General features: G+C 39.0%; 1 protein-coding gene and 1 long non-coding RNA gene across 12 annotated transcripts in view; one reads left to right on the top strand and one right to left on the bottom strand.

Moving 5' to 3' along the window:
* Positions 1–20,355, bottom strand: part of LOC112669448 (uncharacterized) — a 362,442-nt gene that overhangs the window by 51,210 nt on the left and 290,877 nt on the right. The gene's annotated exons all lie outside the window — the stretch shown is intronic.
* Positions 8,048–20,355, top strand: part of LOC112669444 (ankyrin repeat domain-containing protein 26-like) — a 95,483-nt gene continuing 83,175 nt past the window's right edge. For 5 of the 7 annotated variants that reach the window (XR_007405997.1, XR_003142258.3, XR_007405996.1 and 2 more), the window contains exon 1: positions 8,048–9,141. Coding sequence is in view for 1 of the 7 variants with exons in the window: in XM_025462564.3 (XP_025318349.1) it covers positions 8,191–9,141; positions 9,966–9,980 (966 nt within the window). In the remaining 6 variants the exon portion in view is untranslated. Of the gene's footprint in view, positions 9,142–9,965; positions 10,846–18,780; positions 18,920–19,524; positions 19,706–20,355 lie in introns of those variants that run through there. The other 2 variants (XM_025462564.3, XR_007406005.1) reach the window with 2 other exon arrangements.

The raw sequence follows: 20,355 nt of genomic DNA, 5'->3' as shown, positions 1-20,355 counted from the left end.
GTTAGCTCCTTTCCTCTTATAATATTACAAGCAACTAAATCTTTGGGAAAAGTAACAACAATCTGGACATGAAGTCCATTTGGGAAAAGGTAATCTAAACAATTTACTGATGCATTTAAACATGAAAACAAGGGTTTAAAGGGTTCAGCTGCACTATAACATGCAAAAAGTGATAATATCTCCATGGAAACCAATTATGCTTCACTTTCTCACGGCCACCAAGATTGGGAGAACTGGGAACATAAAAACCAAAGTAAACTCTGAGTTGACAGATGGGTCATAAATATCAAGTGTTTGCTCTCAGTGGAGGCATGAAGTCTCCTGCAAGATGATCTATATCACAAACACTTGAGCACACAGCTTCCATATGTCGCATATGCTATAAGACAGCTCTTTTCCTCTTAACCCAAACTCAGCATCCTGCCTCATTACTGCACACTAACAGTGTGATGAATGATGTTTCTTTTATTATTTCACAGCACTTGATTTATATGTTTTCATCTTAAATGGGTCCACAGAAATAGTAATTTAAATCACTTTGTTGACCTGAGGTTGAATGATAGGTCATTCAATCAATACACTCACACCCACACACAGGCACACATACGTACAGAAGGAGAGAGAGAAGGAGAGAGAGAGAGAGAAACTGGTAATAATGATTAATATGGAAATCCATCCATACTCAGCACAAAGAAAGAACCCTAGTAGATAGATGTTCATTGCCATTAACTCAGCCAGGTTTTCCTAGAACAATCATTTTTTCAAATCAACATATACAGAAAGAAACATTCTGACTCTGCAGTTTTAAGTGGAAAAACCAAATGAGAAAGTCCAAGAGATAGTGGAAGGTACAATCTTGTATTAGAATTTGGCCTTGTTTAGCATTGATTTAGGAGTCCCCATTGGGCTAACCAGGTTAGCTAATGAATTTTGGAGAATGTAGAAGTAGCAGTATGAGGGTTTCTCTAAGACTGAATAATAAACACTTCATAATTTTGCTATTATGAGGAGAACTGATCTGTGTCATAGTCTGGAATAGAAAGTGATAATTTTGTTTAGATAGTAAAACAACCAGAAATCAAAGAATTTATTTTAGAGATCCACAAATATTGAATTTATTTCCTTGTGAAGCCAGGAACCATTTCAGATGTGTGAAATGATGTATTTGGAAAAAGAATGCAAAAGATTTAGCAGGATAACAGAATTTTCTGTAAATATCTGTCTACTATTAATGCATTAAATGTGGTCACATCTACTGACTTTTGTTAACAGATAAGCAGTGACAGCTTCCACATGCATGAACACTATTTATGGGAGAAAAATATTAAAATTAAGAAAACAGTTCATCTACTTTCCCCCCCACATAATTTTATGGGAAAATACTACTGTTAAAAGTTGAGCACTAGAATACATTAGCCCATTTCATTGGGAAACTACTCTGTAGGAATACCTTTTTGAGAATCACTGTTTTAACTAATACGGAAATTAATTCCAAGGCACCAGAAGTGCATAGCTCACATTTGCCCTTCATTACTGAAGTAAACATTTGCCTAATTAGTTCATTTCAAGAAAAGAAATTGAGTCTTCCATTTGCCACATTGATTCAAAAGCCAACAAATTCTTCTGTCTGTATTAAGTGGTTGAATTAATAAAACAATACCTCACCTTGCTCTAGAAATTCAAGACCTTTTGAACTATTGCTGCAATTTGAAGTAAATAAGTAAAAATTGTTGTCATTCTCCCCAATCCAGTTTGCAAGACCTAAAATTCAAGTAAGAAAAGAGATATTGAAAATGTCAACAGTCAGGGTAATGCTATTTCAGGTGAAATCACAAAGAAAGCTGGCAATGTGAAAAGCAAAAGGAGAAAAGGATGAGAACACCAAGAGAGCAGAAGAGAACAAAAATAAACAGGAGAAACTGAATTTTGGAAAGAGATAATAATAATTAGAACAAAACCACATATTTTTACAAGAATGGCCCTTTTTGTCTCCCCTCCAAATGTGGCAGGGCAAGGAGAGGTAGATGTGTGACTTTTCACCTAAAAATTGTCAAGAGTCACTAGATTGGAAATAAAATCCACAGAAAGTACAGACTGAGGGAACCTTACAAAAGCCATGCTAAGAGAGAGAGGCAAATTAAAGACAAACTGCCTGCCTCCATCCTCCCTAACCTGTCAAAGCTGATACCCGGGCCTTTTCCTTGTATTGTCAGGATTGGCTTTGCCATGCAGGCTGAAAGGGCTCCAGCAAAGGACCAGCCAAGATCTATATCCATACCTGTCCATTCAAGGGAGAAACTTAGCTCTATTCAGGGATACAGTTCAGCATGCAAGTGTTCTTGTTCTGATGGAAAAAGATCTCTACATCTGGATTAACTCTCATTGACTAACCTTTCCTGAAGGCTAGGCTTTGCTGTCCCTTTGGCCAACCCCTCTGAATACATTTTGATTCTGGAGTTTGAGAGAAGTACTCAGACCTGTTGTAGATTGGGGGCACCCACATTAATTTTCTTTCTCTCTTCCATCCTCTCTTCCTTCAATGTAGCCATTGTGCCAGACCACTGTTCTTGGCACTGAAGATGGTGATGTCAACTTTTAGGAAGCTTACATTCAAGAGAAGGGAAATGGACAATTAAGACAGAATTTATGTTTCAAATTTTTATAACATCTAAGAAGGAATTGGGATAATGTGGTAGAGAATAACTTATAGGGAAGTTTAAGAAAGACCTTTATGATAAAGTGCCAAGAATGAAATTGGCCCCACTCTTATATAAGGCCCATGAGGATGAGGACCTTCTTTGTTTTCTGACTTAGCCTGCTATGGTTTCATGGGAAACTTCATGTTCACTCGGTCCCTTCTGCCCCCAAATCCAATGGGGGTTATATATAGTTGTTGCACACACAATGGGCTTGTATCATAGGTGAGGAACTCAGATCAGAGCTTAGGGAATATTTTTAATGGGTTCCAAGTAAACTAGCCCATCTGTTGTCTTGGAAACACATTATTATATTGAACAGTAAACAAACTATGCTCCAGAATGAGGCATAGCTTCTATCTTTCATGGCTTTTTGCTGTAAAGACATCTTTGCAAAGGTGGTCTAGAACAAAAGCTGTCAGTGCTCTGCTTGTAAGGCATGCAGAAATAGGAGAGACCTATGGAGAACTGCCTTCCAAAAATGTGACTCTGATTAGTGATGTTCACCATCAGGGCTGAATTTCAGAGCCTTCTTATGGTTGGGTGGGCCATGTGACTACTTCCAGCCAATGAGTTATGAATCAGCACTGCTGATATGGAACATTCCAGAACCCTCATTTCACCCCTTCTGGCATAGTGACTATCATGTTTGAGATGGTGGCTATTCAATAAGCCTGAATCCAGAGTCACTAAAATGAGCAGAACCCTCACCTGACCCATGATTAAGGTAAAACATAAGCAAGAATTAAATGCTTGTTGTTTAAGCCAGGGATTGGTAAACTATAACTCATAGGCCAAATCTGGTCTGTAGTCTGTTTTTTATGTTGCCCATGAACTAAGAATGATTTTTTATATTTTTTAAAGTGCTATTTAAAAAAAACCTAAAGATACAGAAAAGAACATGGAACAGAGTCCTGTGTGGACTGCAAAGCCTAAAATATTACTATTTGGAATCTAGAAAATGTTTCCCAATCCATGGTCTATGTAGCCAGTCTGGCTGATATGAAAACCAAGAAAATATACTATCAGGGAAACTAAGATAGGAAAAGGATTTGAAAAAGTAGCCAATGACAAAGGTCACCAAGTTAAATGAATAAGTTTCTGCAAATAAGCCACTGGATTTGAAAAATGTGGAATTTACTGGGGACTTGACTAGTTCAGTTTCATTTAGAGATTGTAGGACAAAAGAAAACTGGACTGGGTGAGCATGTCAAGTGACGAAGTGAATATAGCCTTTTCCAGAAGGTTTGCTGTGGATGAGAACAGAGCAATGGAATGGACTATAGGGTCAAAATAGAATCTCTTTGTTAAGATGTGAGATACTACAGCATATGAAATACTGATGGTATCAATCAAGCAGAGAGAGAACATTACTACAGGAATACAGAAAAAAGAGGGAAGATTGAAAGAGTGAACTCCTGACACAGTAGAGAGTGGATATGACCTGAGTATGGTGGAAGAACCCACCATTGTTAGAAGGAAGGCCTTTCTCCCATTGTGATAGGAAGAAAACGCGTTTGCAAATGCAGGAAGGCCTTTGGATTCCACTGTGGGAAGATAAGGTTCTTATCTGATGACTTCTACTTTTCAGTTAAAAATGAGGCAAGGTAGGGGGGAAGACGGCTGTTGAGAAGATGGTGGGAGAAGTTTGAGGGATGAAGAGAAAGTTGAAATGCCTCAGAATATGAGAACGTGAGCTTATGATGAGGAAAACAGTAGAGGGGGAGGGTTCGGTGTCCCTTTGAGATTGATGATCATGAGTTTAAATTCTGTATGACGTCTGGTTTTGTGATATCTCTAACATTTTAGTGTTTGGATGCCAAGTGAAGGAAGTGGATATTTGGGTTCAATAAGTTATGGGTTGTAGTGTAATGAAAAACAATAGTTAAGCTACTATGGGGTTTGTTTTGCTTTGTTTTGTTTTGTTTTTAAGGGCTGTCTTGAGGAATTCCCTCCAAAGGGACACTCTAAGCTTAACCACCAAGTTCGTTACTTTAGCACAGTTGGTTAAGAGTATATTTTCTACAGCCAGAATATCCTGGTTGAAATCCAAGCTCTGCCATTTGTAGACCTCAACCGAGTTATTCAACCTCATTTAGAACAAGGCTATTAGTTGGAGACTGTCCTCATATGGTGGTGGTGAGAATTAAATGATTGTTCTAGTAATCTTTAAAACAGTGCCTGATTCATAAAAAGTGTTCCTAACTGATCTTGGCATCTAGGTAGGTGCCAGAATCTTCAGGTATCCTAAGAGCCAGATTAATAATCAATTTGCCAAGCTCTACCTCTGCAGCATGTGCCACCCTGCCTTCATTTCTCTTAGTCTTTCTTCCTCTGGGGAATAAAAATGGTGCAAATATGTTGAGAAATGTAAGTGTTCCCTAAAGCTCATTTCTATTTTTCCCTTTTTAAACCATTTGCAGAATTTCTGCAGACCGAAAATGTTCACACAATGAGTGCTGTAAGTTTAGCATTAGAAAATGAGGATTTGCTAACATTTTTGGAAAGTGAACTCTAGAGGTCCAAAGGAGAGTGAGCTGGGGGTAGCCTGTAATAGAAAGGACCCCCACCAGAGGCATTCTGCTGCACAGCTTTCTGAGATAGGTGGTAGGGGGAGAGTTTCACTAGCAGATGGCACATGTTGCTGGCCCACTGGGCACAGCAGGAAAAACCATGCACATGCAATTGTCTAATGAGGTGAACACACTGGCACCAGGAAGAGAAGCCCCTTCCCTCCTGCAATGTCCCTCTACAGAACTTTACTGACAAAACTTAACATCATGCTTGCTGCAAAGGAGAAATGCTTAAATGGTCTCTCTCCAATATGGCAGAACAGGTAACAAAGGGTAGATTGGAGCTGAAAGGTAATCAACTGATAACTGGCCTTGTGTCCAAAGGCCACAAGGGCACCAAAAACACTGATGTACCAGTCCAATGAAGTCCTAGAAATGACCCACTAAGAACTGCCTAGCTGCTTTTTCAATTGCATCTGTCTTATAAGAGGAGAGACTGCTCTACAGTTTAACTCTCAAGATTAGGACTAGGAAGGAAAAAAAAGATTAGGACTAGGGGGCTGTTTATAGAGCAATGAATAAGTACCCAGACATCTGACATGTGATTAACGCTGAAGAACTCAGCATTCAGTAATTTTAAGTCATGAGATTCAATTTCATTTATTGTCCTTAGTGTTATTTAAAAGAAACAAAGGCTCATAAAGGTTCTGAATTGCTTTTCCTTTTCCCAAAGATTGAGTAATCTTCTAGCTGCCAGGATTTCCCCTTTTGGAAACCTTCCATTAATTCTTATCTACTTTGATTCCTCTAATTTCTTAACCAGATATAGTGTCAGACAAATTGTAACTAACATAGGTATGCCTCTTTCTAGAGCTACCCCCAGGGTACATGGGCCTTGGGAAAATTTTTTTGTAGGTTGCCTGTCTATATAAGCAGTTCAATTAGAAATTGTATTACAAAATTCATGGACCCATGGGAATTAGAGATTTACTGATGAAGACTTAAAATAATGGGGGTACTTGTTTATCTTCCAATCAGTGGATGTTAAGATTCTTTGTCCTGTGTCCTATATAAGTGAGAGTCAGCCCAAATTTAGTGTCTCAGTACTATTTTGGTGGCCCAATCTCATGTGATCCTGTAAAAGAATCACTGTGGCAGGCAGTGGTAGTAACCTGCTCTTCAAGCTGCTTCCTGTGACTTTGTACCTCTATGAGGCCCCAGGCTGACTCCTGAGTATGAATTCCAGAGCTCCATAGGGCTTCTAGTCTACCCTACATGTGAGGAGGAGAGCTGGAAAGTGCTCCCAGAAAAGAAAATGGCCATATCTGGGGTTGGCACACCAAGTACAGATGGCATGGCTAGTCCCAACAAGTGCCAGGCTTAGGGCGGGTTGGGGGGGGGCTTCCTTGAAGGAAGGCATTCCAGGACCCTGAGTCCTGATGCATGGGGCCAGTACCAGGGATCTGTTTCCCTGATCTAAGAGCCATACTGCCTCTTTCCACATCTACCTCACTATATGTTTGACTGTAGAGATCTCCCACTTGCTTTTTTCATTTTAACTGAAGATACGCAAAGCAGTTGAACCACACAGCCCAAGACACAACAAGTTGGTGGTAAGGCTTTGACCAGAACACTGGGCTCCAAGCCAGTGACCATGTCTTCATGTCACATGGCTTCTGTATGATTTTTCTCTTGCTCCTTCCCTTCAACATTTAGCACCTCATTCTGTTTCCTGGTGTCATGGAATGAATGTGTCCTTCCCCCCAATATTCATATATTGAAGCCCTAATACCCATGTGGCTGATTTTGTTGATAGGGCCTCTAAGGAAGTAATTAAGGCTAAATGAGGTCATTAAAGGGGGGCCCTGATCCAAGAGGATTAGTGCCCTTGTAAGAGAGACACCAGAGAGCCTGCTCTCCATCTGTCCCATTGCACAGGCACCAAGGAAAGACTATGTGAGGACATAGTGACAAAGTGGCCATCTACAAGCCAGGAAGAGTTCACCAGAAAGTGAATTTGCCAGTATCTTGATCATGGATTTCCACTCTCCACAACTGTGAGCAAATAAGTTTCTGTCATTTAAACCACCCAATCTGTGGTATTTTGTTATGGCAGCCCGAGTAGACAAGTATACTTGGCTTCCCAGGGAATGTCCTAAACCTTTCAAAATTCCTTCTAAACCTCTCTTTGCAAATCTCCCTCAAATTCTACCTTTTTGTCACCTCAATCCTTCAGAAGCTTGCTTTCAGGTAGCACTATGGCACATAAACTACAATGATGATTATTAATATTACACCTTCTGGCTAAGATATTTACTTTAACCAGGACCACTCCAGGATAATTCCCTAATCCCAAAGAAGTGTTTTAGCAGTGGGCTTTTTAAAACATGAAGAAATGTGACTAAGTAATTTAACTTTGCTTACACAGGCCTTTAGGAGCTCTTAAATCTCTCCACGAGAGTAGCTGCCTTTCACTTGTGAATGGCATCAACCTCAATCTTTAGACTGAAGCAGTCTTCTCCTTTTCAATATCCAGGCAAGAAATATTTATTTTCCCACAAAGAATAGAGAAAATAATTATATTTAGAAATATCAATTGGTCACTATCATATCATTTATTTGAAATGGGATGGTTATGTATCATGTGTTCATTTTTTAATACCGATATATTTCTCTACTTTGAAAGATACTATAGTTTAAGTGGGAATCATGTTGTGAACTCCTTTTAATACTCAGCGAAACAAAAGCAGAACAGAATCATAGTGTATCCAAGTATTCATCAAATCTGTGTTAGTTTGTTGAATAACTGAAGCTGAATTAAAATATCTATTAGTGACATTTGTTCTGTGTAGGAAGATTCTAAATCCTTGAGCTCAGTTGTTGGGACGTTGCCGCGAGGCCGGCTTGCCTTATTTCTAGCGCTAAGTGTTGAGCTGTAGAGGCGGCTAAAACCTGTGTCTGTGAAGCCTGAAAGCTTTGCGATGAAGAAAATGTTTAGCTTCAGGGGTAAGAGGGGCGAGCTGCCCTTGGGCTTCAACATCAGCCCGCGGAGGGCCGGCTCGCGGCGCCTGAATGGTACCAAACTCGCCAACCCGGGCCCCGGGTACCACATCCGAGTCGGAGATCTCAGAAAGATCCACAAAGCTGCCAGTGGGGGCAACGCAGCGAAAGTGCAGCGGATTCTGTTGCTGGGGATAAATGACTTGAATGATAGAGACAAGATGAACAGGACTGCTCTCCACTTGGCCTGTGCCAATGGCCATGTAGATGTGGTGACTATCCTGGTAGAGAGGAAATGCCAGCTCAACCTCCGTGATGATGAAAGTAGGACAGCTCTAATGAAGGCTGTACAATGCCAAGAAGAGGCATGTGCAACTATTCTGCTGGAACACGGTGCTGATCCAAATCTTAAGGACAACAAGGGTAACACCGCTCTCCATTATGCAGCCTTTGGTGACAATGTATCAATAGCAGAGAAGCTGCTTTTACAGAATGCAGATATAGAGGCAAAAAACAAGGATGACCTGACACCACTTTTAGTTGCTGTAAATGAAAACAAAGAGCAAATGGTGGAATTTTTAGTAGGAAAAGGAGCAAATATACTTGCAGTTGATAAGGTTAAAAGTCTTTCCAGTAAACCAGATACTGATGATTCGTGGCCTTCATCAGATGGAGACTTAAGTTTTGGTACCAAGGCTGTCCCAAAACCAAACTTAAGAGAGCTAATGGCTGCTTTTCTGCGAGCTAAGAGGGCAAAATGTGGCATTGTGAGCCTAGAAGATAGACCTTTATTTGCTGAGAACAATTTTGCAAGTGAAGATAAGACTGAAACTCTTTGGAAACCATCAGTCAATGTCTCTGACTATTCTCCTCTTGCTTTTGTATCACCTGGAACTCCTCAAACGTCTTTAGCAATGCTTGGTGTTACAAAGGTAAGTTGTTTTGAATTTTTCCCCCATGTTTTTTCACATACTATCCTCTTGATATCCCTATAATGAAAAGAATCTTAGGGAGAAATGGAAGCCCTCAAGAATATAAGAGAAAACAGTGTAATAACAACAGAGAAGTAAGTACTGGGTTGAGATTTATAACAGTTGGTGGGAATAAACAAATCTTAGGTATGCCATTATGGAAAGAAAGAAAGAATTAGAAAGCAACTGGAAAGAATAGCTAGATGGATGTGAAGATGAAGGAGGGAGTGTGGGGGAAGAATTCATTTAAGAAGGACAAGATGAATGTAAAGATAGAATAATTTAGAGAGATTATTATAAAAAAAAAACCAGCAGTAGTGAGGCTAAGGGAGAACAGATACTGTATATTATAAAATATGATAGAAACTATTTTAAATGCAAATTAAGAAAAGAAAGTCAGATAAAAAAATGCTCAGACTCTTCTGAATGACAGCTGGTTTTTATGAAGAACTGAAAGGAAATTTTATCCTTTTAAGTTTAATAAAGTATGATAGCCTGTATTTAATTTAGCAAAACTTGAGTTTATAGATAATGCATAGTGAAATCTGTTTTAAGCTGTAATCAGATTTATTATGAATTTTGAGTTTTGGCCAGTGTCTTTCTTGTGGTTTCTAATTAAACTTACTGTGTAGTATAATCTTGGCTGATTTTAGATCTTTTGAGAATAAAGAGAGGACATAAATAAGCATTTTATTTAGTCTTTTTATTAATTAAAACTGAAATTTTTTTCTTAGCTAAGTTAGGTTCTTAATCTCTATCCATTAAATGAAAAAAAAAATTTTAAGCTTCAAGACTCTTAAAACAAAACTAAAAGACAACCTACAGAATGGGAGAAGATATTTGCAAATGACGTATCAGATAAAGGGCTAGTTTCCAAGATCTATAAAGAACTTATTAAACTCAACACCAAAGAAACAAACAATCCAATCATGAAATGGGCAAGGACATGAACAGAAATCTCACAGAGGAAGACATACACATGACCAACACGCACATGAGAAAATGCTTCGCATCACTTGCCATCAGGGAAATACAAATCAAAACCACAATGAGATACCACCTCACACCAGTGAGAATGGGGCAAACTAACAAGGCAGGAAACCACAAATGTTGGAGAGGATGCGGAGAAAAGGGAACCCTCTTACACTGTTGGTGGGAATGTGAACTGGTGCAGCCACTCTGGAAAGCTATGTGGAGGTTCCTCAGAGTTAAAAATAGACCTGCCCTACGACCCAGCAATTGCACTGTTGGGGATTTACCCCAAAGATACAGATGCAGTGAAACGATGGGACACCTGCACACCGATGTTTATAGCAGCAATGTCGACAATAGCCAAACTGTGGAAGGAGGCTCTGTGTCCATCGAAAGATGAATGGATAAAGAAGATGTGGTTTATGTATCCAATGGAATATTACTCAGCCATTAGAAATGACAAATACCCACCATTTGCTTTGATGTGGATGGAACTGGAGGGTATTATTCTGTGGGAAATAAGTCAATCGGAGAAGGACAAACATTATATGTTCTCGTTCATTTGGGGAATATAAATAATAGTGAAAGGGAATAGAAGGGAAGGGAGAAGAAATGGGTAGGAAATATCAGAAAGGGAGACAGAATATAAACACTCCTAACTCTGGGAAACGAACTAGGGGTGGTGGAAGGGGAGGAGGGTGGGGGGTGGGGATGAATGGGTGACAGGCTCTGAGGGGAGCACTTGATGGGATGAGCACTGGGTGTTATTCTGTATGTTGGCAAGTTGAACACCAATAAAAAAGAAATTTATTATTTAAAAAAAAATAAATAAAATATCTATTAGCAACGCATTAAGTTACCAGTAAAAAATTAAACTCACAGAATCTTAATAGGGTTTTATTTTTATCACATATAAATTATTTTTGAAGTAGGTAGTTTCTGGCTTTGGTTTAGCTGCTCAAAAATGCCATCAGAGACTAATTTTATTTTTATATTTTGCCCTGTCATCCTTAGTATGTTGCCTTTGTCCTCATGCTTGTGCTTCATGATCAAAAATAACTGCAACAAATGCAGATACCAGAGCAGCATCCAGAGCATATCCAGAGGCAACTTACAAGTATCTAAAAAGGCTTGGAAAATGGGTATTGTCTGTGGCAGAGTTGACTAGTTAAGATAGAATGTATGGCTTGCAAGTCCTAAAATACTATCTGGTTATTTACAGAAAAAGTTTGCTGACCACTGGTCTATACCACATCTAAGCAATTCCTCTCCTAAGTGCATGGTTCCACAAAATGAAATGTTCAAAAGAGTTCATAGAAGTTTTATTACAATAGCTCCAAACTGGAAAAACAACTCTCACCAAGAAGAAAGGGAATAAATTGCGATCTATTCAAATAATGGAATACTTCCTAGCATTTAAAAGAAGTAAACTATTGGTAGATATAACATGAATGATGGTCACAGGTATATTGAGCAAAAGATGCAAGACACAAAAGAGAATGTAATTTTGTGGTTCTATTTATATGAAATTTAAGAGCTGGTAAAATATCAGAAGTTAGAATAACGGAAACTTCTGGTGATGGTCTATAAACAGGGAAGCCACCTAGAGGAAACTTCCATCATGCTGGAAATGTTCTGTCTCACCCAGTATGTATACACAAGTAAGAAATCAAGTGAGTATACTTTATGTACTCTATTATGATGCCTCATCAACGAAAAAAATGCATGTTTATTATAGAATACCTGGAAAATATAGCAAAATTTAACAAAACATTTTAAAAACCAAGCATAATCTTGGTATTCAGAGGGCAGCTGCTCTTACCATTTTGCTTTATTTTCTTCCAGCCTTTTGTTTTGTTTTTAATAGTTTTAAATCTACCAAAAATTGCAAACACACAACAAAGAACTTCCTCATCCCTTAAACCCAGATTTCCCCTTACCACTAATATTGTGGGATATACTTCTCCCAAACAATACTATATATTCCCTTACATTGCCACTGTGCAGACCTCTGAAAATCAGGAAATCAATACTGGTACATTACCCTCCCATCTATAAACCATTCAAATTTTAACAACTATCCACCAAATTTTAAATTTTAACAACTGTCCACCAAATGTCTTATTTTCCTTTCTGGCTCAGCATCCAACCTAGGAACATGTGTTATATTTAGTGATCATGTCATATCAACTTCCTTCAGTCTGGAACAGTCTTTTCCTGTCCTCATGTCTTTACAAAACTTAAAAAAATACAGTGGTCTATAGCATGGCCACCAGCCAGAGTTGGTCTTATGTTTCCTCCTCACCAGATGTGAGCCATATATTCTAGGCAGAGATAGCACAGAAATGATGCTGGACTCTTCTCAGTGCATCATGTCAATGGCCACACAATGTTTACTGGTCCCACTAAGATGTTGATCATGATCACCTGGCAAGTTAGTGTCTGCCAGCTTTCCTCACGTAAAGCTGCTATCTCTCCCTTTGTATTTAATCTATCTTTTGTGAAAAGATGGTCTGAAATTATCCTCTTCCTCAAATCTCCATCCACCAAACCTCATATTCATTGACAACTCCTGCTGGTATCAAGTGCTGCTGTGATGGTTTGACTGTCAAGTAGTGATTATTTTCACCATTGCTTCTATACACGTTGGCTGGTATTCTATTTTAAGGATGAGCTTTCTCTTCTTCCCTTTGTATTTATTAACTTTGGGTTAATATGGGCTCCATGGTTATGATTTTATGTAATGGGTTGCAATCCCACATTTTGTGCATATTTCTAAACAGGGAAGTAATTAAGAACTGAATCCATTTGGATTATTTCAGAAGGTGCAATATTTTTCTCTCCTTATCAGTGAAAGAGGTCAGAAAACAACTTCAAGAAAAACACATGGCAGACAAATTTCCTTGCCAGTCATAGTCACATATATGGTGCATCAAAGTTCCATCCATTCTTATAAGTCACAATAAGTTCCATAAAATACTGGACCCACTCAAGGAGAGAAAAGGCAACTTTCAAAAAGGATTATGCGTTATTAAATGAGACATTTACTCCATTATATTACTTCCTAATAGCACTACATGGGATTATGTTTTCCAAATTAGGTCCAGGAAGTGGAATAAGTAATCAATCTATACTCCTCTACTCAAGGGCTATCCACTGGCTAATTAAAAACAAGACCAAATAAAAACTGCTCCGTACATATCCTCAAAGGAAAAAGAAGAAAACAAAACAAAAAAAAAAACCGAAAAAAGTTCACTAAGATGTACCAAATTACTTTCCAGAGTGTAACCAGGAAGGAGTCTCAACAATTTGAGCCAAGAATTTTTCAGTCATGGCAAGCATGCCTTCCTTTTAAATGAACAAAACTTTTTGAAATAAAAGACCAAAGAATGGTACTGATCACTTTTCTTATCATGCACAGCACTTAACATTAACTAGTATTTAAATTGAGTTAGACCATACCTATGGGCCTTGTCTCACAAGAGTACATGTGGTTGGATGCAGCAGTGCATTTGTCATTATTGCAAAAGCATATTTTAATTCTTAATCTTTAGTTCAATTTAAACATTGTGTAGCATGTAGACACCACTTTAGTGTCCTGCTTTTCAGCAGTCTTCAGTGTTATAGGCTTTATTCTTAGAGAATGTCTCAGTAGTAGAGAGATCATTTGAGGTCAGTGTTGGTCCCAACAAGCAAAAAAGGAGACTGTGGAGAGTAGTGTCTCAAATACCCATTGTTCTTTCATATTTATGAATAAAGACAGAGAGCACTGAAAAACAGACTCTGGATGCATCTGTTGTGGACTGGTGATAGGTCATATTTTATTATAAGCATCTTGCTCTGTAGAATCAAAAAGTTCAAGAGCATATGGCTCTCTATACATTAACCATACCTGCCCAGCTGTCAGGCATGGCTGGTATATGTTCAGATGGGAATTTGGATAGGCTGTAAGGTGATTTTTTTTTAACTACTGGCTCTTTCACTGACAATACAACTGTTTATGTTGCTAAAGTAGCTCAGCACTTATCTATTTTAAATATTTTAAATATTTCAAATTTAATGTTGGCCTCAAATTCCCTATCAAGGCATTAACAGAACCACATGGAGTCTCTGCAGTTGCTAGACAGTGGTATGCCCACTATATATGCTAAAATTTTTCTAGATTTGGTCAGTGAGGGCCCCTTCAAGCTGGCTCTTACTCTTTTGTTCCAGTAATTCTTTTGAGTATCTTTGTATTTTCTGGCAAAAAAAAAGGTGGGTGGGTGTGTGCTATTCCTAATCCAGTGATGGAAACAGCTATTCCACTGAGGAGCTCTGGTTCCTTTTAGTAAAAATGACATTTAGATGCCAAGTTTTATTTGAGCAATATGCTCATTTCTACTGGGCAGTCATTGTTCTCAGGCCCCTTCAGCAGACAAAGTTATGTATATACACATACATACATATATATTAATATACACACATATATAACATCTGTAACCATTCCCATAACTGTGTATACATATTAAAAATCCCCATAGTAATCAATGCATCTAATTCTAATTCAATAGTAGAATTTTTTCTAGCCTTTCCCTTTTCTACATTGGCGAATCCCTTCTCAGACCTAATCAGAAGGTTCTTTTCAACTGAGATTTAAATTGGAGGAAGAGGGGATCCCTGGGTAGCTCAGCAGTTTAGCACCTGCCTTTGGCCCAGGGCGTGATCCTGGAGTCCCGGGATCAAATCCCACGTGAGGCTCCTGGCATGGAGCCTGCTTCTCACTCTGCCTGTGTCTCTGCCTCTCTCTCTCTATGTCTATGAATAAATAATAAAATCTTTATCTTTAAAAAATAAATTGGAGGAAGAAAAGTCAAGATTGTAAGCCTAGATGTCATAGATGCAGTATCACATGGCAATAAATCATTATTGGCTTTCTGAAATTTGTTTATATACGGGTCCACTTCTCTAAGTACTTGGTGAGATCATAATGGCTCAGAGTGGCATTACTTCACAGAATAAATTGGGGTATGATGGACCCCAGATGTGGGACAGAGTTTGGCAATAGCATGCCAGGATCCCAGAGGTAATGTGAGGTAGAGGTTCCCCTGAGGAAGATTTCTTTATACCCAATCTCTAGCCTAACCTAGAAATGTTCTAGACTACATGCATCTAGAAGGTGCATCCTCTTTCTGGCACTTTGGGCATCATTGGCATACCAGCATCTGGTAGGCTGTTTCAAAGTCAGGTTTATCAGAGGTGCTTCTTCAGAATGCATTTTCCCCCTGCCCCCAGTTCCCTCCCTCCTTATGATACTGGTTATTCAAGAGTGCCAGAGGTCTTCTGATTGCTCTATGAGTGGCATAATGGGGCATAGTGGTGAGGAGGTTAGAGTCCCTGGAGTCATATTGCAAAATCTAGAGACAGAAAATGGTTTGCCTGTTGGTTGAACTTGGCCCATGGGTGTTTTGTTTGATCATTTTTTTTAATTATGATTTTTCAAATAAAAATCCAGATTTCTGACTTTTCTTGAAAAATGTGAAGATCTGGCAACAAGGGACCCATATTCCTAAGCCCTGCAATCAGCTAGAAGTTTAGGAGGAGCAAGTGTTCTCTAGGGGACCCACTGTTCCCTGTCTCCCCTATTCATTCACATTTACCAAGTAATGTAGCCTTCCCTGGTACTGTCAGCACAGTAAGTGGGATTTTCTTTTCCTCTGTATTTGCTTTGATCCCTCCATCACTTCTCTTATTTCAGGGCCAGCTTAGGGCCACCAGTCTCCTTGGAAGTAGAAGTCTAGCACTGCAGGCAGAGGCCAACTCTGGGCCAGTCAGGAGAGATGAGGCAGGAGAGGATGGCAGACTATACCAAGACTGGACTTCAAGTTCATTTTTGAAATGAAAAGTAGAAAAGAAACTAGGGTTTCTAAGCATCTCAACTTATCTCTTCACTATACCATGTAGCTAGTAAGCAGAGGAAGAACAGAGTTGTAGCAGAGGAGCTCAGAGAGAGAGGCTAAAGGCAAGCTGCTTGCTTTTCTTCCTGGCGACACACCTATAGCACATATCCTAGATAGTCCTCTGGTCAGAGTGGGGTCATGTGAACATGTGATAGTTGGACACATGTAATGTAAATGTATGTACATCACTTATCTTTTTAAATTTTTTAAAGATTTTATTTATTCATGATAGAGAGAGTGAGAGAGAGAGAGAGAGAGAGAGGCACAGAGACACAGGAGGAGGGAGAAGCAGGCTCCATGCAGGGAGCCTGATGCGGGACTCGATTCTGGGTCTCCAGGATCATGCCCTGGGCCAAAGGCAGGCGCTAAACTGCTGAGCCACCCAGGGATCCCCTGTACATCACTTCTAAGCCTAGCCATTAGTCATCTCTCCCTTTCCCCCTCTTTCATTTATAAACTCTTTCCTAGTTTTAAGAGTCACAGATTGAGTAGAGGATTCTGAGGTTTTAAAGGATGACCCACATGCTAGGAGCTTAGGTTCCTGAAGGACTACCTGGAACAGTGCTCCTCCTTCATAAACCTAACTGGACTCTAATGAAAACAAGAAATAAACTTCTCTGGTTTTAGGCTACAGAGATTTGGGGGTTGTTAAAGCAACTACTGTATTCTGAGTAGTATACTGGCCTCAATGGATTAAGGGCTTACTAAGTTACCTCCAGAAATCTGACCTTTGAGGTCAGATTTCTTACATAAATGCTACATATCCAGCTACTTCTAACTTCTTTCCATCCAATCACTATCTCATTACCAATAATCTGGCTTCTGTTTCTGTGACTCTCTTCTTTTGGAATGTGCACTTTCCAAAATTTATAACTGCCAAATCTAAAATCCTTCCCAGTTTCACTTGTGTCCTTGTGGTATTTGGCACTGTTACCCAAACTGTTTTTTCTAAAGTTCTTCCTCCACCTTGCCGGGTGGGGGGGTGGGGGTGGGAATTCCCCATCTCTACATATGGGCTCTAGGAGTAGACTGTTTCATATTCCAACTCTACCACCACTTACTAGCTGGGTGACTTTGGGCAATTTCTTAACTTCAGCAAGCTCACTGGGGCTCTTGTGAGGATTCAATAATATAAAGTTCACTGAATGAATGCAATGAATAACTACAACAGCTCACTGAATGTTAGCCAATGTTACTACTATTAATAATGCAGCATCTTGATTTTCTTCTTTCTTCTCTGGCTTCCCCTCTGTAATATTTTTTGGCTCTTCTTTCTCTCCCTGCTCATTGATTGTTAGTTTTTCCAAAGGTTATTGTCTTGGAACTCTTCACATCTCATTTTTCCTCTATGACTGACAAACCTTTCTGTCAGGTTCTGAGTGTTCTAACAAGATTTATTTCCAATGTGTGTCCTCTATACCTCTTCCCTCACACATCATCAAAGCAATCATATATATATATATATATATATATATATATATATATATATATATATATATATATATATATAGAATAGACTAACTGAGCTCTTTCCCTGAGGTTTTGTGGCACACTCAGGCAGGCTGCATCAAAAAAGAACTCATCAAGGACATGAATTATGTCAGATGCTCTGCTCACTAGAACTAAGTGACTAACCAGGTGACTTGGTAGAGATTTCTTGAAGGAATCATGACTGCCCACTGAGTAGTTATAAAGACCTTCGAAGGTCAAGAAGTATGGCCCTTCACTCATTACTTCTGGTCTTCTGTCCTACATACATCCTAATCTAGGATTATTTTAGTTGGCTTATTTTTCTTTAGAATGGGCTTCCCAGGATGTGACCCACAGAATATTTGACCTTTAGAATACTTATAAGAAGGAGGTTTTCAGAGTTAAGTAATTTTTAAAATTTTTGTTAGAAATTCTCAGAACATGTTAGTATGTTCTTTATCTTTCTAAAACCCTAGGAAGCCCTGTTCAAAAGAAACATGAGACTTAAGTCAGCCTAGCATCTTCCAAGCTTATATGAACCCTGAACCCTATTGACATTGCTTTTGGGTTGAGTCCAGTTTGTGGGAGTCCTTCAGCTGTGCAGGAAGGTGCAGCAGGGATATAGAAAGAAGAGCCCCAGTTACCTAACAGTTACGTAAGTGATAGCTAAGAGCAAACAGACCAGAGAGGGAAGATCCAGCACTGTGAGAAGCAAGGAGATATGTGCTGTGTTCCAGAAGTCAAGGTATCTGAGAGATTTAAAAAAAGATGGTATGGTCAGCTACATAAAATGACAATGTCAATGAATTTGTTCACTCCTACATTGAGTCATTCTAAAGTAATTTTTCAGATGACTGGCACCTACCTAGGGATTTATATTAGATACCTGGCCAAGATTAGTTTAGTAGCAGTGAACAAGACAGACATATTCTAGCCCTTGTGATGGAGGACAGCCAAGACTGATGTGAGCCACTGGGTTGAGCAGTCCTTGGAGCTCCAGGAATGGAGCATCATGGAGCAGAAGGTTGCATGAAATTAGGTTCTTCTGAGTCTTTTATGATAGTTTGGGAAACAGAAGAAGAATGTAAGAGAAATTGGTGAAGACAAAGAACCAGGCACACTGGATACACTTGAACAAGTTAGAGAAGCTTCAGAGAAACCTTGCTTTTTGATTATTGGTTCAAGGGAGTGACTGGGAAACATTATGCAGTGTACTGTTTATTTCCTCTCAGACTCCACAGGAATAAGTAAGGCTGGCACTTCTAAAGAAGTCCTTTCAAAATGTTTTGAAAGAAATTCCAGAGAGGAAAAGAGAAGTCTCTGGGCTGATTACAGTTCAGCATAAGGAGCATGACTTGCACGTAAGTTGGAGTCCTTGACAGGATTCTCTGTTTCTTATAAGGACATTCCTCATGTGGCCATGGCACAAAGGCCATGGAGCAGATATGGTACAATGGATGCCCAAGATCCAGAAGAGACTAACAGATGTGCTTCATTAACCTATATAGTGTTACAAAAATTGAATTAGCTGCCAACATGTGAAAATAGGGAGATTTAGCATAAAATATGGATTTCTAGCTTCTCTTGAAAAAATGGAGAGTCTGAGCAAATTGACTAGATCTGATAAGCTGTTTCCTCCTTTATATGGAGCAGACACCATATTTCTACACCTGAGTAGATTCATTCACTTACGTTTTATGCCTGGTCCTTGCAGAGATCTGACTTGGTGACCTTTGCTAGAAAGTATTGTTGGAGTTGATACGAGGATATTATTTTAATCATGTTTTCAGGCAACATGATGAAATCTGGGCTTTGTAAATCCCTGGGGTCAATAAAATAAATGAATAGGCTAATCTAGTTCCTTAAAATTCTCCCCAAATATACTTGGAATACCTTTGGATGTGTGTCTCATAGTTGTATGGCTTACTGCATTCACTTTGTCCCTCATTTTTGTTCCGACTTGTAGGACCCAGTGCTATAGTAGCTACTAATACACAATGAAATGAATATTATGGGCATTATGAAATGGCTGAAAATCCCCACCTGAAGTGAAGATAAAGATAATATTTACTTTTTCAATGTCACAGAGTCATTATGACAGTTAAATGGATATTTGCCAAGTGTTTCAAAACAAGACCTGATAAATAGTAAGTAGCTATAGCTATATTTAATAAAAAAATTTAAATGCTATCAATATTTAATTTGATTGCCAACTCATATATATTTTTTCCTACTATTCTCTCTCTAGCCTGGGGTTCATGCAGAAAAATGATTTATTCCTCAGGTCCCCTATGTCTGTTCTTGGTCCTAATGAGAAAAAGAAGGACTTGCCACCCTTGCATATTTTATTCTCTGCATTCACAAGTTGCATAAGACTACGCCCCTGAGTCCTCAAAGCCTTACAGTGATTTTTAGTGAAAGAGATCTTTTAGTTTTTATTTGCTCTTGATTGTACCCTCTCCTTCTGCCCTATATACCCCAGATATGAGAAGGACATGGTGCCTGGACAGAAAGAAACTAAGTCACAGAGGTTGAATAACATTCAAATTTATATCTCTCATCCCAATGTATAAACTTTATTCCTACCTTTCTCTTCCTGTAGGAAGGGTTTTAGGACCTTGCAGCTAGGTCCTGTAGCTAGCTCAGGGTACTTCAGAGAGCCTGGCTCCTCAGAATCCATCAATGAGCACAATTTAAGGCCCTAGGATGGCTCTAGGACACAGCTCTCTGGGTTAAAACTAGGAGTCATCTTCCAGTTGATATCAGGGAGAGAAAAAATAAATTTGCTAGTTCTTTT

This window comes from Canis lupus, chromosome 25 (genome assembly GCF_003254725.2).
Source record: "Canis lupus dingo isolate Sandy chromosome 25, ASM325472v2, whole genome shotgun sequence".
Classification (NCBI taxonomy): Eukaryota; Metazoa; Chordata; class Mammalia; order Carnivora; family Canidae; genus Canis; species Canis lupus.
The sequence above is the reverse complement of the archived record's forward strand: the minus strand, read 5'-3'. Positions and strand labels throughout refer to the sequence as shown.